General features: G+C 36.1%; 1 protein-coding gene across 1 annotated transcript; it reads left to right on the forward strand.

The window, feature by feature from the left end:
• The first annotated feature begins 5685 nt into the window (after positions 1-5685).
• Positions 5686-14151, forward strand: LOC140165440 (uncharacterized). Its single transcript, XM_072188741.1, has 4 exons — positions 5686-5807; positions 11166-11452; positions 12576-12662; positions 14010-14151. The coding sequence occupies exons 2-4, from the start codon at positions 11173-11175 to the stop codon at positions 14021-14023; spliced, it is 381 nt and encodes a 126-aa protein (XP_072044842.1). The 5' UTR covers positions 5686-5807; positions 11166-11172; the 3' UTR covers positions 14024-14151.
• Positions 14152-17176: the final 3025 nt, after the last annotated feature.

Consider the following 17176-nt stretch of genomic DNA (forward strand, 5'->3'; position numbering starts at 1 on the left):
TTTTGTTTAAGGCAATAATAGTGTAAAAATGATGCACCAAAAACAATTTTCCAAATTTTCCATTTTTAAAACTAAATTTCTACACAATAGGCCTAGGACTAATAATGTAAATAGGCCCTACAGTGCCCATGCAAATGGTTTCAATTGCACCTTCATTTTGAAAAATGGACAAGTCTTCCTTTTTGCTTCTGCTATGGACATCCACGTGTTATTTTTAAAATAATTGTTTATATTATACAATAATCATAATGGTGAAAACTTTTCAATGGCTTCAATTAGGCTTTCGTTTCACCAATTTGCGGCTGTTTCAAACTAAAATAGTACCCAATAATAGTGCTAAATTGATCCAAAAATGACAAATGGCTTCAATTGGGCCTTCATTGTCCAAAGGTTTCTCACGTCTATTTCCCCGGGACGCTGGTTGCCCTGATATATCAGATTTGTAGCCCTTTTGTACTTATTAGCCAATATTTGACCATTTTCGTCAAAGTTTTCCCCCTTAAAAGTTGTCTTTCCCCACTTTGTTCACCCTCTGAAAAAGTGCTTGCTACGTCACTGCCTCTAAGGGGTCAAAACCCCTCTCAAACACCCTCTCCTCCCCCACTTTTCTGATAGGGTGGACGTCCCTGTTGGTGCCACATGCCACGGATTCGCCGGTCATTTGTCGGACGTTGAACGATTGAATATAAAACGCCTGCAGGATTATTAGCGGCCACAACGCATAGAGAGACGAACGGGAATCGGACCCCAAATCCGGACATTTGTAGGACGTTGACCCCAAATCCGGTCATTTGTCGGACGTTGAACGATCGAATATAAGACGCCTGCAGGATTATTAGCGGCCACAACGCATAGAGAAACGAACGGGAATCGGACCCCAAATCCGGTCATTTGTCGGACGTTGAACGATCGGATATAAGACGCCTGCAGGATTATTAGCGGCCACAACGCATAGAGAGACGAACGGGAATCGGACCCAAAATCCCACCGAATCTTCTGCCGGACTGGTGATTTTTCCACCGAATAAAATATTTTTGTATTCGGTGATGTACGTTGATCCAGTCCGTCGTAGTGTGACAGACCTATTACGATGCGTTAACTCGCATACGGATTTGTTGTATGTTTGAATGATAGATAAATAAATAATTAAATAAATAATTACGTATGCCCAGACCTACGTATGATAATTATGTATGTATTGATGATGATGATGATGATGATGATGATGATGATGATGATGATGATGATGATGATGATGATAATGATAATGATAATGATGATGATGATGATGATGATGATGATGATGATGATGATGATGATGATGATGATGATGATGATGATGTGATTTTTGGTCTGTATGACAACTTACACTAGACGAAGTTTTGGATGAGAAAACGGACATTTTGATGAGAAACGGCCAAAATGGTGAGAATTCAAATTTTCTCATTCTTTTGGATGAGAAAATAATAATGTTTATTTTGAGCTCAGCGGGGATTAGCAATTCTCACCAGTTTTAATAAGACAATAATGATTGACACACACGCACCAGGAAGTTTCTCATCCAAAAGAATGAGAAAATTTAAATTCTCACCATTTTGGCCGTTTCTCATCAAAATGTCCGTTTTCTCATCCAAAACTTCCTCTAGTGACTGAAGGCAGACTTTGGTTCACGGACAGGTTCAGAGTCAGGCGTTATTCCTATTGGTAAATGCTGAACACAAGATGATCACCAAGTTGTATTTTGTTCGGAAACTGGACGCGGAAGAGTCACAAGCTTGTCATTGTAGAAACTATTTATCTCCTGATTGAACTATGAAACGTAAACATATTAATTTGTGTGTTTTGCTAACGCCGCCGAACACTTGGACATAATGATATACAGCCTGTCTCAAAAAATTGTGCAAGTGAAAAGCGCCCTCTTTGGCAATTAAAAAATACCGTTGTGACATAATGCTTACATCAACGTCACGGGCGCAGTCTTAGCTCTTAAATGCCGTTTGTTCTGTTCAATTAGCTTGTTCCAATTTCAGATATGTTTATTTAACAACGAAAGGGTAAAATCACAATTGTGCCACTTTTACTAGGGAAGAGAGCTGTACATGTAAATCAATGATAGCTGATGTTGATGCGTCTAATGCACTCCCCTTTGGGGCGCATGCATTAGACGCATCAACATCAGCACGCGTGGATTATTTTGTCTAATATCTCTCCCAACAAGTAATACGCGTTCATTAACCTATAACATGTATACGTTCGCAATATTTTTTTGTCTTTTAACATGTCTTTTAAGACTTAAAATTGACTAAGAGAGCAGTATTTACCATGATAAAATCATTGACACGCACATGCAGAATAGCAGAATGTGAAATCCATTTTTACAGCAGAATGTGAAATATTTATTTATCTTTTAATCTCTATTAAGTGGAAAAAGAGAATCATCATTCCTGCATCATGATAAAACAGTAAAAACAGTCAAAAAAATGTGTATTGTGTAATTAATTGATGCATTCTTTTGATTTTACGAAGGAACTCTTGATAAACTTGATGCTATCACTGTTAAAGCCCTCTTCCCAAGTAAAAGTGGCACAATTGTGATTTTACCCTTTCGTCTTTAACTAAACATATCTCAAGATTAAAACAAGCAAATTGAACAGCACAAACGGCATTTGAGAGCTAGGACTACACCCTTGACGTTGATGTAAGCATTATTTCACAACGTTATTTTCTAATTGCCAGAGAGGGCGCTTTTCACTTGCACAATTTTTTTTGAGACAGGCTATATATCGGTATAGGATAAAATGTGTTTTATAAATAATTATTATAAAATTAGGAAAAGTTCAACCAATGTCATATTGCTTTATTGGTCCTTTGTAAATCCATCAATTTTCATTAAGAAACCATTGAATGATCCCGGCGCCGCTACATCACCCGCGAAGTTTGCCACAATGCAGTTAGGGGACTGGTCCTCTTAAGGTGGTACTACACCCCATGATAACTTTCGTGACTAACTTTGCATTTTTCTCAAAAAAAAAACTACACGCTGGTAACAAAAGTTATGTATATTATAGGGGCAAGGAATCCAATTACTTCACTGAAATTTCAGTAATTCAAGACAATTGGTTCATTATATAAGAAATGAGGTGCATTCTAGCGGTACCTCTTTTTTTATCATAAATAACGCACCGCTTGTCTTGAGTCACTGGAATTCCAGTGTAGTAACTGGAATCCTTGCCCCTATAATATACATAACTTTTGTTAACAGTGTATTATTGTTTGTTGAGAAAAATGCAATAATAGTAACAAATTTATCATGGGGTGTAGTACCACCTTAAGCATTGATTATCCAAACTCTCTGCAGTTGCCAGGGAGAAGCCTTTTGCTGGCTTATTAAAAGACATGCATCGTTATTTAATACAGGATTATGTTATATGTTTTAATGCAACGGTCTCAATGACCAATCTCCTTCTTACAGAATAATAATCCATCTTTACAGGACACAGACTCCGCTTTCACTCCCGATTACACCTGCCTTTCCATGCAGCGATCTTATAAAAAGGCTGATGGTTCCTCCCTTGCTGTCGCTGCTCCCCGCATACATGGCATATGGAATAAGACGACAATGGAGACTCGGGAAGTGGGGTCCGTGTCCTCTTTCAAGCATATTTTGAAAACATCTTGATTTTGATTTTGTTGGCTATTTGATGGTTTTCGCCCGCTAAAGGCCGGCTATTTGAGACGGAGAGCGGGTTTGTGGACATAAAAGATGATAGAGTATTAGTATTGATTTTAATTATTATATTAACTTTTAATGGTGAAAATGTCTGTAAATACTGTTATTCGATTTGTAAGAAAAAAACGTATGTTTTGCCCGTTTCAACGAATAAAAAAGAGTGAGAATTTCGAAAGTCATGTTTTTAGGAAATATGACTTTAAAAGTCACGGGCCATTTCTACAATAGTTTCTACAGCATATCAATGGGAGAAAATTATATAGTGGTCAGTAGTAGTGTACATCCATCCATCCTTGTTATTAGGTGTTACATTAATTTGCAGACCTGCTTGAGACCAGCACAGCATAATATTCAACATACAAATTAGAACGATGTAGCATTTTAGCGCAAATAACGCGAATTAACGGCACCTAGCACTCTGTTGCTAATTTGCTAAATTGAAGACTCAATTAGCACTAAGTAGCGCGATGTAGCGTTTTGGCTCTTATGATTAGCTGTACCTAGCATATTGTCGCTATTTTACTCAATTAAAGATGACCCAGTGAGAGGGGCGCAAATATCGCCAATAGCGCAATTAGCGCTTATTAGCGCGGTGTAGCATTTTAGCGCTAATAACGCTAATTAGCGGCACTCTGTCGCTAATTACCTAAATTGAAGATGACACAGTAGGTGCAATTAGCGCTAATAAGCGAATGACCAGATTACCACTTATTTTTACACGAGTCAAGTGCGGGATTGGACCTTCAGCGTATTAGCGCAATTTTTCTAATACCGCTATTAGCATGGAATTAGTGTGTAGAGTCGACGTAAATTAGCGCTAAATTGCCACGCTAGCCCAAAAGGGTGCTAATTCGCTAAAGACAAATTGAAGATGTTCTAAGTCAGAGGGGCGCAATTTGCGCTAATAGCGCAATAAGCGCTAATTAGCGCGATGTAACATTTTAACGCTAATTAGCAGTGACTTGCACTCTGTCGCTAATTTGCTAAATTGAAGATGACCGAGTGTGAGAGGCGTGATTAGCGCTTATATTTTTTATACCATTCGGCCCATAGGCCTGGCACAGCCCAATATTGCAAAAGCAATAAATTAAAGAGAGGCCAAAACATCAAAACAACAACAACGAAAACAAAAATTAAAAACAAAGGAACTGGCTAGCCAAGATGGGCACGAATGGCTGACTTAAAGAACTGCAGAAAACTACATTGGATAATGTCCTCAGGGAAGTACTTCCAGAGTGTCGGAGATGACCGAGTGAGAGGGCGCAATTAGCGCTGATAGCGCTAATTAGCGCGATGTAACATTTTAGCGCTAATAACCTTAAATTAACATAACCTCCAAATACGAAAATACACTTTTTTCAAGTTTTCAAGTAACAAAAGACTAGAATAAAACTCTTTATGCAGGCTAACAGGTCAATATCAATGGTACACCTATTATTACATCAGGACCACATCATGAATTATAAGGGGAAATCCCACGCGTAAACAAAAGAATTTTTATTAAAATGTCCCGTCCACACCTCAACACTTCAAGGGCGACTTCCTAGCTTATCACTTTATCACACATGATAAAGAATGCAATAAATTGGCCGCTTCTAAATTATTATTTTTCAATTAATAGCCCATGTTATTCATTATAGATTATCAAGTTTGAGATGGAGTGTCAATTTTGCCCTGGAATACCCCAGTTGATAATGAATTTTACACATTTTTGTTTTTAAGATGGACTAGTTTTTATGTATTGAAATCAGCTTTATTCTAAGTTTAGAATAAGATTTAGGAGAATGGAGACAATATGTCCCCCATCTGGCTCCCACTCAATGCGTAGTATACACAGTATAGTTTAATTTAAATGCAATACGAATGTCATAAATATATTGTGCGGTGTGATTATTTCATTAATAACAATGTTAAAACAATTAGTGGTTCTTCCCCACTCGATAATTAGTAATATCGTAGTTTAAATTAAGAGAGGGAACATGATATAAAATAACATTGGAAATCAGCGGTGGTTCACAAGTTGAATAGCTTTCGTGAGGAATTGTTGTGCTGTGTAGATAAAGGATCCGCAATCACGGTAAGTGTGTGTAATTGATACTTATATCAATAGCTTTGCGAGTATTTTGTCTATCATGTAACATCCACAAGATGATAACTCTTATACCGCTGATGAATTCGAAGTGATATTGTGGAAGAAGTGTTGTGCTTTTTACTTTTATTGAGAAAGTTTGGAATGAATCATGCCAGCCTATGTTATATTTTAGTATATGACTTTTGAAACTTGGGTATTTAACTAATTGGTACTTAGGGATCAAATCAAAACTCGACCGCCGGTTGCCCGCCGGTTCCGGGCGGTTCCGTCCGGTTGGCAGAGGTCATTGGTATATGAATATTCAAGAATGCATGAGTAGTAACCGCCGGTTGGTTTAAGCACATAACCGGAGAGATTAACAAAATATCGATATGTTTATTTCGCGATCACAATAGATACTTGAAATTTCACGGTCTATTGTGACCGTGAAATTTCAAGTCATACTTTAAAGTACTGCACGATGATCGATTTTTCTTAGTCGCGTGTCTATTGACTTGTCACCAAAGCAAATTAATTTTGGAAATGATTTCTTGTTTATGGTTAAAATTGCTTGAATATATCACTATTGTTTTAATCAGTTCATTTAAGTTCAGAACAGTGTTTCAATGATTTCTATAGGTTAAGTAATTTAGAAGTTGTGAATTTATTATTTTGTGAATCACATAGGCCTGTATTGGTGATGGACAATTATTATTATTTTATATACGAAAGGTCATTAGTTCAAAACTGCCTCCAGAAGATATGATGCGTGCATAAATCACAAAAGAAATCCCCATATTTATATTTTAGTCCCGGTAGGCTTATTTTGATCCACCTAAAGAGTATTATATCAGAGGAGCTGATCTAACACTCCCGACACACCCCTAAACAGGCAAAAATTGTACTGAAATCAGTCTTTTTGAAGGAAACAAACACACTATCTGTGGTCATCTTATGACTCCCTACATTTTGGTCAACAAAGATTTTATGACCCCCCCACATTTTTTCTTTCCAAACATTTATGACCCTCCCCCTCCCGTATATTTGGGACACCTCCCTCTCCTTCCGAAGAAAATGATAGCCCAATATGGTACAAAATGGGGTTGATTTTGGGTCTAAAATAGACCAAAATGAAGATTTTGTAACAACATTTCTGACGACTGAGCAGGAGAGGGGAATGACTTGCCACCCTGCTCCATGGCTAATCTCCATTGGTGCTGATGACGGACGCGGTGCCGAGGGGTAATGGGATTCGCATATATTTTGTCGATCTTGCAAAATCATTAGTTCTTCTTGCACATCACCTCAACGAGCCTGGCCAACATCATTGTAGGCCCAATATACCGGCCTAATGGCCTAGGCCTATATTACGAACTTCGTGTAGTTTTTATCCCCCCCTCTCTCTCTCTCATGTGATTTGAGAGACACATCTCATACTCTCACCCCTTTTCCACCTCTCCCCATCCTCCATCTCCCTGTTCCGCTCCCCTCTCTTCCCTTCTTTCTCCCTTTCTGTCTTGTTTTTTTTTTTTTTTTCCTTTCTTAGTGTGTTACCCTTGCGTTTTAAAACATGCAGAATTTCGTGATCGCGATTATCCCTCGGAAATAAAACCTGTCACGATGTAAAATAATTAGAAATAAATAGACCAGGTCTCTGCTTATATTTTATCAAAATAAAATGCTAAAAGTAGCTATATTGATTGAGAAGAACTCCGAGAAGGAAAATCGATTTTTCCTATTGTACTAAATTTGAAAAGAAACCACTTGAAATCACTCCACTCATTCACTCGATGATACCAACCGGCCATATGAGCCAGGGTGTGACGACTGACCTCATTACTGTCTATAATTTACAACCGGACGGAACCGCCCGGAACCGGCGGGCAACCGGCGGTCGAGTTTTGATTTGATCCCTAATAGGTATTATGGTTTTGGGTTTGATAGGCTTATTGGTTTTAACTTGAAAACTTTAGCGTCTCATAAATGCCAAATTGTTTGTTAGAATAGCAAACAATTGAATAATCCATCGGATAAGTTTTTGATAAAAAAAGGTAATAAGAAAAATACTATTTATGGTGTCCAAAATTGGGGTAAAATATGTATTTACTTTAAACTTTAAACATGTTAGATCATCAGTTTAGCAGTAATGATGCCTTAAAGTTTCCATAATTCCAGGGTAATAGACCATTCATTGCTCATGTAAAAAGATGAGATTTGTTCTATTTAATAACTAACTAGGCTAAAAAGTTTCATACTTTGACGTTTACGTACCTTTTGCCATAATTTGTTAAGTCAGTGAACAGGTATTCTTTAATTGCAATCCTTTACTAACTTTACTTTATTGCATTTGCGTTCGGCCGATTGTCAAAATCCTGCTTTGATTGTATAGTATTATGTACTGTTGTACTAATACCGTCTCGCCCAATTCCATTGGAGCGGGCCCGTAAAACTTATTTTTATGCAATATAGGCCTATATTTTAAATTAATAGTTTTCGATGTATTATTTTAACGCAATTATTATTTTCGCAATGTGCTGTATAATATGCCTGCGGATGGTTGAGCCTGGTCGTTGTACCCACTCAATATATTTGTTTATGTGTGCCAAGAATAAAATAATGAAAAACAAAGATTATTTCTAACGTAAATTGTCACCAACGTTACAATAGTTTGATCAACTATACGTTTTCCTTTATTCCCATGACAATTTTAGCATTTAAGACACAGAATGTCTCTAAATTATTGTTAAACCAGTCCTGTAGCCGTGATTGTTAATGCTTAATTTTAGCAATCTTAAGTTTAGTGTGAAGATGAATGTTGTGGAATGTAAGTAATGTGAACGTGTATTTAATACAAGCTCCACTAAATGATTGGTATCCACCGACCACCTGTATCCATTATTTCTTTCATTTGTTTACCATGTTTCTAACATTGCAACATATTCTGTTTAAAACGGTTTTTATGCCATATATTTTTTAATTTGATCACAAAACTGGTTGCTGTGTCATGTTTTCGCGAAATGAAAATAATATGTGACCGGACACTACGAATCAGCCGTTAAGTCGGCCCCGGTAAATTTTGTTTTATTTCATGTTTTTTTAAATTTTTTTATTTATAACATTCGACCGAAGCCAGGCTAATCCCAATAGTGCTCAGAGGCTACTAAATTTAAGGGACGCCATCCGGATATGACGGGACAGGGATATGGGAAGAGGTCCGATTTTAGATGCAGGAGGAAAACCGGAGCACCCGGAGAAAAACCTGCGAGGACGAGCATGGATCGGCAACCAAACTCACATGTGGCGCCGCGGGGAATTGAACCCGGGCCGCAGTGGTGAGAAGCGAGTGAGAAGACCACTACACTAACCCGCGCTCTTAAGTTTAGAAAATATATATCATATCATTTGACTTCAAATGATATCCAGAAGCGAGGTTATGGTTTGTTGAACTCTGTTCCTTCAACAAAATGGTACCTTTTTTCAGTTCTTCATGTGTCTATTTTTTCACATTGCAGGTTTAAGTCATAATTTGCGGTCATTTTAAATCTTCCCCAAGTCAACGAGGTTCAGGAATGTCCTCTCATTGTTAATTGTTGGTTATACATACCTAGACAAAATACAATGCAATTGTAACCCACCACTTGAACAGGATTTAGCCAAAGCAAATAAAGACTAGAGCTATTTAATGATTCTATAGAAAAAGGTAGAAGATTATTATCCTCTTCAGCAATAGGATTATTGATTGGTTTAAACGCTATCAAATGAGAAACATGTCGCGCCTAATTGAGATAACTATGAATATGACCTTCACGCACATTTTACACTGTATCTCATTTTACACTGTATCTTACGGCTCATTCGTAGTGTACGCTCACATATGTGACCACAAAATTTGCAAACCCTGTAATATTTTTAATCATCAGTCACGAAACAAAACAATATGTTCTAAAAACGTTCGTAATTATATAACTTTCCACAGGTAATTTAAGTAGAAAGCTTTTTGTTTCTCCGCGAGGCTGTTTTTGCAACGAATTTTGTTTAGGGGTTGGTTTATTTAGGCCTCATTGGCCTTCCGGTCAACTCCTCCATATTGTCTTTTTTGTTTGCCGTTTGTTTTTATATGTATCTGTGACCCATCACATCGAAACAGACCACTTCGCGGCTAGCTTCATTGGCAGATAACAATGAAAGAGTAAAATTACATGAAGGAATAACCAAGAAGATGGAAAAATATAAAGAAAATAAAAAGAATTCTGAGCTTGTTTTGCCTCATAAAACATTTTTATTTTATCTGATTTCAACAAGTAAGGTGTCATTTTCAAGCTAAAAAGCAGCAGTTTATCCTAATGTTTAAATCTCCATTTTCATTTCTGCCGCGAGGTGGTCTGTTTCGATGTGATGTGTCACATATGGAAATAAATACATTTGAATTGAATTGCATTGAATTGAATTTGAATTGAATTTGAATTGAATTTTGAATTAAATTGAATTGAATTGAATTGAATTGAATTGAATTGAATTGAATTGAATTTGAAAAATTTGAATTGAATTTGAAAAATTTGAATTGCTGTGCAAGCAATCGTGTATCAAAGTCCATGATCTTCAAGTGCTAACCAAGCAATATATTTTTTTAGCTTGTGACCGATACTTGCGTTATTGAAAGTTAATCAATTATATATTATTAACACTTTCTTGCGCCGGACTTGGTAGGTACTTACATTATTTTGGCAAAGTATGTTCATGTTTAGATAAAACTGTGCCACAACATCGGTTTCAGATATGGTCCATGGGGTTCGGGTTATGATTAGGGTTTAGAGTTAGTGCTATAGGGTGTGAGTATTTTATAATTATTCCGGAAATCAAATAACATGCCAAACAATTCAACACTGATTTTTTTCAAGCAGTCTGTTAGTAGTCATAGCTCATTTAACATACTTGCCAGCGCAATATGTTCACTTTGGAGTATATTCATATAGTCTAGTTCACCGCTATTGTTCCCCATACACCCAGATGCTTTTTTCTAACCTACTTCTTCGTAATCCTTAAAATCCCACAAATTGTGTTGTTCCCAAAATAAAACATTGTCCCATGGGTCATAAAGGTCATTAAACTTTACATGGGATCAAATTTCAAACTTCGTCAAAACATTACTAAATGTATTCCTCTGGTCATAAGAATTCAGAAAATGTATAGTTTTACCTATCTAGGATGTACCGTTCTTGAGTTATTACCAAAAATGTTGAAGGTGAAGCGTTGACCTCTAAAAGGTCAACATTTTAGACTTGCTCTGATCTTGATGAAAATTGTGTCAAAATCTTAGTACACTAGACTAATACTTTTAATCCTTCTTGCATTTTTGCTTAACAGAACCACGATGAAGCTCACGTTATACCTCTTGTTTTGCACCCTGGTGATTGCCAGTGCTTATACTTTCTTTGATGACGAGATTGACGAATTAGACGAAGATGAAAATGCTTTAGCTACCGACGATAAACTGAATTTGTTTGATGTCTTGGAGTATCTCGAAGAACAAAATTCACCGATGGATAGGGCTGTAGAGTTGATGGAGATGGAGATGGAGAAAAGAGGACGAAAGGGAAGAGGAAGAGGAAGAGGAAGAGGAAGAGGAAGAAAGTCACAGAAGAAGATTGGACGTAAGTGAAAAAGCTTGTTATGTCATGGGCGCGGAAGAATATAATACTAGTATATAAATTGTTGAGTTAAAAAGCTCTTTGTGTTCATGTTTATTGTTTACGAATTGCTTTTAAACAAATACCCAAGGACACTTCGTTTATCTTGTTTGTTTATTTAGAGCTATATAAACTTGTTGCAAATTTATGAGATTAATTATGGTTTAAATTGATTTATACTATATAGACCCTACATTAATAAACTTTAAGATAGACGCACGCAACGTGGACCAAATCCTCTGTACTAGCAACGAATAGATTATTATTAGAAGAATTTTCATTCATTCATTCATTCATTCAATCATTCATTCATTCATTCATTCATTCATTCATTCATTCATTCATTCATTCATTCATTTATTTATTCATTCATTTATTTATTCATTCATTCATTCATTCATTCATTTATTCATTCATTCATTCATTCGTTCGTTCGTTCGTTCGTTCATTCATTCATTCATTCATTCATTCATTCATTCATTCATTCATTCATTCATTCATTCATTCATTCATTCATTCATTCAGAATTGATCATTGCTTATTGAAATGAATCTAGTTTATGGAAAATATAAGTGTGCTCTTTCATTTATTGACATCAAATTTGAAGAATATTGGAAGGATCACTCGGTGATTTTGGTCAAAAATCGTGCTTGGATAGGCCGTTTTCAACAAATTAATCACATTGCTATAAACATTGAATTGCGTCGTCTGTTGACAGGCTTTCGTTCAATATCAAAAAAGCTGATTGGATGAAGAGAACATTCTGGGTTTTGTTAAAAACCAATCACAAAACCGGTCACCAGCTAGAAGCTCACACAGCTCTTATGATGCTATGCACTAAACCGTGTAGTGTAAACACAGACTGTGTAGAGACAAGGCACTGCTTGCTTGGATGAAATTGTGTGCTCAGGTGTATCCAGGTGGAAACTGTGTATAGATGCGTTTATAAAAGAATCATTTTTTGGCTAAACATTTCCATGTGATTCATTCATTCGTGTATTTATTTATTTATTTATTTATTTATTTATTTATTTATTTATTTATTTATTTATTTATTTATTTATTTATTTATTTATTTATTTTGCAGCATGCAGCATGCCTAACGGTGTATTTTGCCAGATTTGTAACTTGAAGGTGCGAAACCAAACTGACATGAGAAGATACGTCCTGTGTGGTAAGCCAATTCACCGTTTCAATACTGTACAGGTTGTATCGAAATGATTGTTGCCCATCAAATTTGATGTTTATTGAAAACCATGCTTCGTCCAAATGCAACATTAACATGTGACCATTACATTTATTTACAAATAGGTGCATCATAATTTATCGCATTTGGTATGTACCATGCTCGTCCATAATAACAGAAAACTACTGGGCAACATTCATTTTGAAATAGCCCTTTGCAAATTAATTAGCGAATAAACGATAGGGAGTTTTTTTTATCGTAGTCATCCATTACTAAAAAAAATAGACTTGTCTATCATCTATCACACGGTAGAGGATAGTAAAAAGAAACAATTATTGTTGATTCTCATTCTTATTTAGTTGAAACTATTTTATTGAGCAAAAATTGAGTCATTTTCTGGATTTATGTAATTAGGTACCAGTATAGATAACTGTTGTCGTTCTCTACCTAGTGATACCTAAATAAGAACCAATGTTCCTCACGTAATATTTATATGACGTCATAATGTAAGTGAGCCATATCAAAATGGGGATATACTAGCTGTGCATAAACTATATGCCAACATAGCAGTTCAATAATATTATATCTCGATATGATATGAGCGTATTAAGCACGGTAAGAGATGGTCCTTAGATTACAATAAGTCATTTGAACATTTCTTGTGTACCCGAAAACAGTATATAGTTTATTCGGCTTAATTTTGAAAACTTGCCCAGATTGTTGTCAAAATGGTCTCAAATTCTTCCTTTCATCATAATAATTCATAATAAGATTTCACATATGTAGGAAGTTTGCTTCCCAAGGTTACACCCAAAAATTGGTCAGTCAATAGGTCTATGTAACGTTTGATATGGAGCTTTATGGTCTTGACCTATTTGCCTGTGCAACCTTGGGAAGCAAACTTCCTACATAATTATGTAAAACTTATCCTATTATGGACTAGTATGCTGAGAGAAACAATTCGAGACCATTTTGATAACAATCGGAGCAATTTTTCAAATTTGACCACTGTAGAGGTCAAACCTTGACATTTGACCTTTTTGCTTATAACTCAATTTGAACAACTTTGAATTTTTTCCCTGTATAAAGTTCGATGACCTCTACCCGCTATTTGGAATGAATTCAATTTGGCCCTCGATCCAAATTTGTTAAGCATATCAAGAGCTACATCTGTGCCAATTTTGGGGCTTTTCACACAAAATTAACAATTTGTTTACTATGATGCACCATTCTGCATCACTAGATGTGATATATGAAAGGTTAACATTACAGACATAGCTTTATTAAACTCAATTAAATTAATATAAATTATTTCATTATTTTTTTTTATTTCAGGCGGAAAATATTAAGCAATTGTGCTACCTTCTATATGCTGTACTATAATACTATTAAACTCTTGAACTGGAAATGGACTCAACATCGATCGTTCTTCGAGTATTTTGTGATCAACGGATACCATGGATACAATAGCGTGTTTTTGTACAAAACTGTTTTAGATTGAACTGAAAACGTAAACATAACAGTTTTGGGTTTTTTTAAATACAGCTACTGAAAACACTTGGACATATTATATATTGGCAATGTGTTTATTTTTAAAAGTTGAAAAAAACCCACTATTTTACGAAGAAGTGGTGAGCGTCTTTGTTTCCTTTTATAAAGGAAATATAACATTGGGAGTAATGCTTATTAATGTATTTCTATTAAAATGTGTTTGTTTGTTTATTTGTTTGTAATATCTAGTACGTGAATAAATTTCAGATATGATTACGTAACATCCCATTTTGATTCAGAAATGCATTATTTTATTATCTTCAAGTTGTGTTAAAATAGGTTAAACATCATTATTTTTCCTCTGAAATAGGCTGAAAACAGCATAAAACTAAGAATTGACTGTTACCATGGCAACAACCAAAAATGAACAAACAATGCTCGTCACTGTAACGCACTACCAAAGTACTTCCCAAAGTATTAGACTGGTTCTATTTTGGAAAAGTCGCATTCCTAGCGGCAAGTTTACGTAAAAGTTGGCAACCAGCTTATTTTGCTCATTTGGGAATACTGAAATCGAATCTGTTGTCTGCCAAGCAATATTTTGAGACCGTGACCCTTAAAATGACCACCAAATGACCCCATAGGATCGCATTGGGGGCAAAAAATAATTGTATTCCAATCATACTTTCAAACATGTCAAATCATGCGTCTGGCCCCACGGATCCCAGAAGTGTAATGTTTGTGCGTGTACACCTATCGTAAAGAAGTTATTGGGCAAAATAGGTCACATGCCGATCTGCTTGTTGTGTATGGGTCCAAAGTTGCTCAAATGTTCGTAAAAGTTGAGGCAAATTGTTCGCCTAGCTAAAGGTTTCAGAAAAAGAATAGTTTGCACTATCTGCGATGTCTAGTTAGCATGTTACACAGCAAAGAGTCAAAAGATATGCAGGGTCATAGGATTCCCTTGAACTTGAGGAACAGTTTGCATCCATTGTTAATTTGTTACCCCTGTATAACAAACAAATTAACCTTGGACCGGTTGAGCCTCATAACTTGGTAACTATATGTTCTTCACGCAAATATCTCATATTTTTGTGATCCGCAGACCCAGACGAATAATTTGACATACTTTTGATTGAATTTGGAGCATTTTTACAATATAGCTTTGCAGACAAAGTTTTTGAATTCAGCATACCCGAATTAAGCATGCAAAAGAGAACCAGTTTATGAATAAGCAACATCTCTTGAACTTTGCCAATCCTACTTAAAAATTAGACTCTAAGACATTCTTTTGCATGTATCATGTGAATCAACATATTGTAGGGAACAAGAAATGATTTTAAAGAAAAAAGACCAAAAAAGAGTCTTTTTAAACTACTTTATAACTACTTTAATTTAAAATGTATATTGCTATACAACTTCCAATGTCCACAGCAACGCCATACTGCAGTTACTGTCCGTTTTCCTATACACAATACACAGTGCTCTCACCATTGACGCGTGACCTCTACAAATGATGTATGTTGGAAGAATGGGCACTTGCCTAGTTAACATCACTGTGTGAAAAATAACCAGCCAATATTTAATTTATTCTCCCAAACTTCTAGCAAATATGTTTTTCTAACATGACCTAAAATTACAGCTAGGTTAGATGTTCAGAAATGGTCGCACTTTTGTAAAATATGAGTGAGGGCAAAGCATAGCTAGCTCATAGCTAGCCAACTCCTCGTGTTAATTGAATGGAGATTTGACCGAAAATATTGAGCTATATTGGTAACGGACCGCTCCGTTCTGAAGGATGCCACACAAAAAACCGGTACAAGCTACATTTAAACTATTCTAAATAGGTTCTAGAAAATATAGTTTTGTAACATGTCCTAAATTTTTAGCTAATTTAGATGTTTGGAGAGGGTCGCACTTTTGTGTTTTAGGAAGGATATGTAAACGACAGATAACACCAAAAATATGAAGAAATTATTTCCAAACCGTGTTAAGTCAACATTCATTATGTTGCTCATTTTGAAGAATGCTGGTTAACAAAAAGCAGGTCTTTGTCTCATTTCGTGAACAAAGGTACACATACCATTGTTTCCTTCCGTTTCCTTTATAATCGGTTACCCAACTGAAGCTATAATACCAGCTTTATTGCGATGTCGCACATTGAAAACAGACACTTGTGCACAACCAGAGAAGATCTGATTTAATCAGTTGAGCTGCTTCAATGAGTGTTATCTTGGTTTAATAGCTTTTAATGGGGTTTAAGTCCTGCAAAGGTCGAGATGAATTCTACTGTAGACATGACTGCATCATGCAAATTTAATATTTCTACGATGCACTGTAATGTGCAGACGATTGCATTATTAATTAAGATTTAATTTAAATCTGGTCAACCAGACATACCTATTTTTGACGGACGAACCGACGTTGCGACTGAAACATTCAGTCTTCAGCTGGGTTGTGATGCAAATGACCTTGAGTACCATTTGCATCACAACCCAGCTGAAGACTGAAGGTTTCAGTCGCAACGTCGGTTCGTCCGTCAAAAATAGGTATGTCTGGCTGACCAGATTTAAATTAAATCTTAATTTCAACATACCCAGATGAATGAGAGTCTACACAGTTTAGTTTGCCGACAATACTTACTTTTTGCCGACAGCTACCCCTAGTTTGATATCCATAAACGTGCAAAGCGGCTGTGTGATTGGACAAAGCATCTAAGAAAAGAAAACGACAGTAGTATTCCAAAGATTGCGAGACTTCAGTAGTCGTTAATCAATAACGTTTTGAAAGATATTTTATGTTTAATTTGGTTTGGTTGCCTCTTTAGCTGACCTTCATAGCAGAGGATATCAAGGCTGATTGGAGGTACCATCCATTTTTTCGGCAGATTTCAAAGGCATTTTTCAAAAAGTCCACATCGATTTGGGGACACGCTATGACGTTACGCCACTGATTCCGAACCAAGGGTCAACTGTCTGATCTGATTTATGGTCACTGTTCCCTGGACCAAA

This window comes from Amphiura filiformis, chromosome 12, assembly GCF_039555335.1.
Source record: "Amphiura filiformis chromosome 12, Afil_fr2py, whole genome shotgun sequence".
Classification (NCBI taxonomy): Eukaryota; Metazoa; Echinodermata; class Ophiuroidea; order Amphilepidida; family Amphiuridae; genus Amphiura; species Amphiura filiformis.

Coding starts and splice junctions, on each gene's coding strand:
- LOC140165440 (XM_072188741.1), top strand. CDS start 11,173: ATGAAGCTCACGTTATACCTCTTGTTTTGCACCCTGGTGATTGCCAGT. Junction 11,453..12,575: donor GTCACAGAAGAAGATTGGAC/GTAAGTGAAAAA, acceptor TTTATTTTGCAG/CATGCAGCATGCCTAACGGT.